Raw genomic sequence first — 6,274 nt, 5'->3', positions numbered from 1 at the left:
GTAGGAAGAGAGAGGACAAGCGACAGAGATATATATATATCCATATGCGCATCCAAACGCTTGCTTTCAAGAGGACAGAGCTGGCTGTATGTCGTCCTGCTCCATTTAAGCATCCAGCCATGTATGGCTAGTCTCCTGCAGAGCCATGCCGTAAAAAGTTAATTTCAAGCCCTGGTACAGTGGGCTGATGGCTTAGCTAGAGGGTGGTGGATTCTGGTGGCTGTGTTCTCAGATGGAGGTATTATATTTGTGATTGTGCCACGACACCCAGATCATTTGAGCCACCGTATCATCTGTCGCTGTTTGGGCTGCTTCCTGCTGTTGCTTTTCCAGGGCTAAAGGCATTATCCTCCTTCTCCTTGGGTGAAAAGAAACGTCCTCCGTCTACCCGCTTTCGCTGCATGGCATGACGGTGGCGGGACTCGTGGAGGTATCTCTTCCTTTCCTTGGGAACCTTGCCCTCTGCCTCCAGTTTGGCACGGGCCTGTCGTCGTTTGAGGATGCGATGGTACTGCTTGGCGTTGACGTACAGAGGCTCTTCTTCCAGCATCTCGGCCCCTGGGAGGGGGACACGCTGCATGGCTGGCATGGCACCACCTCCAGACAACAACTCTGCAGTGGGTTGGCCACCGTTGGTGTTGTTGGTGTTGTTGCCACCGACCTGTACAATATGGTCACCGGCCAAGCTGGCTGCAGGGATGGTGATCATTCCCTGCTGGAGGGCGGTGCCATCTGCTTTGACGGGCTGATAGACCATGGTCTGTCCATCAGCCAGCTGGCCCTGCATGCCGATCTGTGGGCCATGGTTCTGTCCAGCAGTGATGGCTGTGTGGGGCTGCTGCTGAGTGATGATGTGCTGGGGATGCCCCTGCTGGCCATGGAGCTGCAGGGTCTGACGGCCCTGCAGCTGGATCTGTCCCGGCTGCATCAGCTGGATCTGTTGTACTGGGACCAGCACCATGACACGTTTCCCGGATGAAGTGATAAGCTGGCCTCCACTCGTTCGAACCATCTGCGGTTGCCCCTGGACCAGCTGCTGGGTATGTCCACTAGCAGTGTGCATGACTATCTGATCCCCAGTCGTGGTTGTGACAGTGGGGTACTGCTCCATAGCGAGGTAATGACACGATCCTCTTATTTCTCAGCTGACACAACAGCAACAGGGAGGAGATGCGTGCACGAAACCCAAAGGTTAAAAAACTCTCTGTGACAGCCTACTTATAATTATCCACCACATTTTTGAAAATGTGATCTATGCCATCTATGTATACAGTCCAGCTATCTCTGTGTGTCTGTCCTCAGTTGTTTTCCTAAATATGGAGATGACTAATGACATATTACTGGCATCATAGACAGGCTCTACTACTTTGACATCAGGTACCAGATTTGTACTACACAAATTATTTGTACGGTATGATGTCATTTGTTAGCATAGTGTGACGTCACATAAAGCGTTACATCACTCGATCTAATATTGCATGAGTTATCCAACGCATCAAACCTGCTCTTTCTACGTCTCTTTATTGATGATGATATAAGCAGTTCAAAACTGTTGAACTTGAACTTCATAGTAACCTTCATAGTGACCTTTGATCATTTCAACCCAATTAATGATCTCTTCAGGATCTACTTTTGGTTAATTAAAATCTGGATATCCATTTTCAAAGTATTCTACTAACAAAATATATGTTTGTGTGTTGGTATGGTATGTGCAAGGCAATTTGTGATGAAAAGTAAATACTTTTGATAAAGAAGATGTTCCCAGTATATGGACTTTCAATTTATCATACCTTTAATTACCGTATTGTCACCTCAATGGTGGCAAATAAACCCCACAATTACTGCCTTACCTCTGGCTAAGTGTTTTTAGTTGGTCATCTGGCTCAGATGGAGTGATCTATAGTAGGGGCTGCTAAGTGAAAAATCGTTACGCGGCGGATAAAAGCATGAAATTTGATACAGATGTCCCTTGGGTCATCCTAAAACATCCTAGAAGGGGTGCCCAAAAAAATCTTAAATAGGAAGTGAGTTATGGACAAAATCCAAAATGGCCACCTAAACTGTTGACCGTTGACTCAAAAGACACCAAAAGAATCTCCAAAAAGCATAACATTTGGCACACATTTCCCTTAGGTCATCCTTAGACATCCTAGAAGGGGTGCCCACAAAAATCTGAAACAGGAAGTGAGTTATTGACCAAATTGAAAATGGCCGCCTAGTGTTGTCGATTGACTCAAAAGACAACTAAAGAATCTCCAAAAAGCATAAAATTTGGCACACATGTCCCTTGCGTCATCCTAAGACATCCTAGAAGGGGTGCCCAAAAAAGTCTTCAACAGGAAGTGAGTTATTGACCAAATTGAAAATGGCCGCCTACAGTGTTGGCGATTGGCTCAAAAAGCCTATAGAATCTCCAAAAAGCATACAATTTGGCATATATGTCCCTTGGGTCATCCTAACACATCCTAGAAGGGGTGCTCAAAATAATCTGAAACAGGAAGTGAGTTATTGACTAAATTGAAAATGGCCGCCTACAGTGTGAAAGATGATGCAAGATACCTAAAGAATCTCATAAAAGCATGACATGTGGTACAAATGTCCCTTGGGTGATCTGAGCGCATCCTACAAGGGGTGCCCAAAGAGGTTTTAAACAGGAAGTGACCGCCTAAAGCAGTTGACACAAAAGAAAACATAAAGGGACGTCATAAAAGTGTACCATTTGGTACGTACATTGAGTGCTTCTTAATATATCCTAGAAGGGGTTATTTATTTGCTTGTTTGCTTGTTTATTAAACTTTTTAGGAAGGGACCATGTTGAAGAAATTCTAAATGGCTGTTTAAACAGTTGACCACGGCAGTCTGCATATTATGCAGACTCAATACGACAGGTTATGCAGTGCATAACCTGCCGTATTTTGTAGTCTACCTTCTGTTTTCATTTCTACATCATCTTTATTTCACTTTCTGCATTATTTTTTTTATTTTACGCTTTGAATCTTCTTTATTTGGCTAACTCTCTGCATATTCTTATTTATTTTACTCTGCATCTTATCTTACTCTGCATATTCTTATTTTACTCTCTGCATCTTATTTATTTTGCACTCTACATCTTCTTGCTGGTTTTACACTCTATCTTCTCATGTATTTTCTTCTTGATCATTATTTATTGATCATTAGTTTTTTTGTGATTAGTGTTTAGTAACTACATGTATTCATATGTGCCATTTCGCAATTACCAGCACATTGGCATAATGCTCTGCAAGGTAACCCAGCATCCCGGCATCTACACTTTCTCGAACATAAGGGCTCAGCTTTGCAGCCACACTTGAGTTCTCTACAAACTTTGGCAGCCTCTGGCAAGAGTGTCCATAAAGGTGTCCACGAATCAGCGACTTTAATCCATCCATATTTATCAGGAGATGGTAGAGATTGCATAGCTTTCAGGCTTCTGGACCAAATGCCAGATTGGTAAACTGCTCGATTTGAATGTTGTAGCAGTGCAGCCCGTGGGGGAGGAGTGTTTTCCATTGAGAGATTATTAAAACTTTTTTTGGGCACCCCTTAAGATGCATTCAGATCACCCAAGGGACATTTGTAACAAATGTCATGCTTTTATGAGATTATTTTTTATGAGTGTCTTTTGCATCATCTGTCAACACTGTACACGGCCATTTTCAATTTAGTCAATAACTCACTTCCTGTTTCAGATCATTTCAGGCACCCCTTCTAGGATGTCTTAGGGATGACCCAAGGGACATGTATGCCAAATTGTATGCTTTTATGAGATTATTTAGTTGTCTGTTGAGTCAATCGACAACACTGTAGGCGGTCATTTTACATTTTGTCAATAACTCACTTCCTGTTTAAGATTTTTTTGGGCACCCCTTCTGGGATGTCTTGGGATGACCCAAGGGACATGCATGCCAAATTGTATGCTTTTATGAGATTCTTTAGTTGTCTTTTGAGTCAATCGATAACACTGTAGGCGGTCATTTTAAAATGTGTCAATAACTCACTTCCTGTTTAAGATTTTTTTGGGCACCCCTTCTAGGATGTCTTAGGATGACCAAAGGGACATGTGTGCCAAATTGTATGCTTTTATGAGATTCTTTAGTTGTCTTTTGAGTCAATCGACAACACTAGGCGGCCATTTTCAATTTCGTCAATAACTCACTTCCTGTTTCAGATTTTTGTGGGCACCCCTTCTAGGATGTCTTAGGATGACCCAAGGGACATATGTGCCAAATGTTATGCTTTTTGGAGATTCTTTTGGTGTCTTTTGAGTCAACGGTCAACAGTTTAGGTGGCCATTTTGAATTGTGTCCATAACTCACTTCCTGTTTAAGATTTTTTTGGGCACCCCTTCTAGGATGTTTTAGGATGACCCAAGGGACATCTGTATCAAATTTGGTGCTTTTATCCGCCGCGTAACGATTTGGCCATTTTTTGTGGTTAGCAGCCCCTACTACTACCTCTACCATGATTCCTGCCTAATGCCTGATATCTGTTATAAGAACTGTGATAAATGTCGACAGGGAAATGCACCACTTGCACCAAAAGGATCAAGATGAGCAAATGTTTTTTTTATCGGGAGTCGAAACTGTGACACGCTGGCAAGCTTGATTACCAGCGTATGTGGTATGCGCCTGGACCGTTAGGCCAGCGGCCGCCCCCAAGATGATCAATTACGGCAACATAATTGCTATTGGTGACCTGCTAAATTGACATTGCTTAAATGTATAATGGAGACTGTAAAATGATTTGGTTTCCACTTGACTGTTACAAAAGTCTCAATTGTCATACTGTAATCTGTATGTACTTGGTAAGTGGAATTTGGATGATATGTGGATGATTTGTAAGGTGCGGGTGGGTTTAGAAGGCACAGTAACAAGCTATCAAGCATGCCAACAGCAATCAGCCCTCAAGACAGGACTTTGGTACATAATTAAGTGCTGTGGTAACGTTATGCATTCTCACTCTCATCATTTTTTAGGCTTGGTCAGTTACCTTTCACATCTGATGCTGATGCATAGCATGCCCTTTGTTCATAACTACATCCATATCGGTGTGCAACTCAGATGGCGCTGAGTCAGTGGAAGCTGGCTTCGCAATGCTTGGCGTGGGCACTTGCTCAGGCGTGCGTCACAGAGCTCAAGCTCACTTTCGATGGTACATGCCTTGTCAATGTTTTTATCTTGTTTTCAATGTTTTTAATGGAGACATTGCTTTGTTTTCAATCAGGTCCGCATTCTGTCGCCATTCATGTGACGTACAAATGCCCCCCACAAAGACATTGTGGGGGGCCCAAGTGTTGATATGTGACAAATCGGGAGTGAGAATGTGTTGTGGAAATATACTTGGCATTTCTACTATAATGTATAAATGAAATAATATGATATAATTCCCATGATGAGGAAATAACAAATATTGACAGCTGCTGTTGATGTGCAATAAGTGTAACTCATTCATGAAAATGTGAATTGACGTATTACGAAGTATCGACTAAAATTTGAAAGAAATACTTTGCATGACAGATTTGGTTATGTTGACTAGTGCAGAACAGTAATGTCATGAGCAAAATGGAAATTATTTTCATTCACAAGAACATTTATGTAGATTGTAACTGGAAACGCACATTCACGCACCACAGTTAAAGTTGTTCTCAAACATGTAAACATTGAATATTGACAATTTGGGGGGCATTGAGCCACACTTCTCTGTCGGGTCAAATTTGACCCGCTAACACCACAGGTGACACTTTTTTTTAAGACCATCAGAATTAACTAAAATGGTGGTAATTAATTGTGTTGCGTTAAATTAGCTGTCTCTGAGGATATCATGAAGCCTTGTTCCAATAAAGAAATGTAAAGGGTACTTTTTAGCTATTTAAACTTGAAACACAATGGAAGGGTTAATATATCAATAACACAACTATATCGCTAATTAAAAAATTCTAATGCAAAACAACCAAGAAACCAATACCACTATCTCCATCCAACATCTTTTTAAATTGTTCCTCAACTCCCTCAACAAATTGTCAACATCACTACAACAATGTAATTTCAGATGTCATCAGCGGTCTGCTCCAGCTGCTGCAGTCATTTCCATTTTATCCGCTGACTGACTCTGGATTATGTTTAACATGCTCCATTAAGGCACTGGTTCTCAAAGTGGGGTCCATGGACCCTCAGGGTTCCTTGAGGGTCAGGTCTGTAACTATGAGTGTGTGCATTGGAATCTAATGGACCTGTGAGGGTCTGTACACTCTCAGTCT

The 6,274-nt window shown here is 42.1% G+C and overlaps 1 protein-coding gene across 1 annotated transcript; it reads right to left on the bottom strand.

The window, feature by feature from the left end:
- Nucleotides 1-289: 289 nt before the first annotated feature.
- Nucleotides 290-1,111, bottom strand: LOC311050456 (nuclear transcription factor Y subunit alpha-like; the record flags this gene model as incomplete). The annotated part of the gene is made up of 1 exon (XM_084064540.1): nt 290-1,111. The coding sequence occupies one exon, from the start codon at nt 1,109-1,111 to the stop codon at nt 290-292; it is 822 nt and encodes a 273-aa protein (XP_083920666.1).
- Between the last annotated feature and the right edge of the window lie 5,163 nt (nt 1,112-6,274).

The sequence above is a fragment of the Gymnoscopelus microlampas genome (genome assembly GCF_963454915.1).
Source record: "Gymnoscopelus microlampas genome assembly, chromosome: 8".
Lineage (NCBI taxonomy): Eukaryota > Metazoa > Chordata > Actinopteri > Myctophiformes > Myctophidae > Gymnoscopelus > Gymnoscopelus microlampas.
The sequence above is the reverse complement of the archived record's forward strand: the minus strand, read 5'-3'. Positions and strand labels throughout refer to the sequence as shown.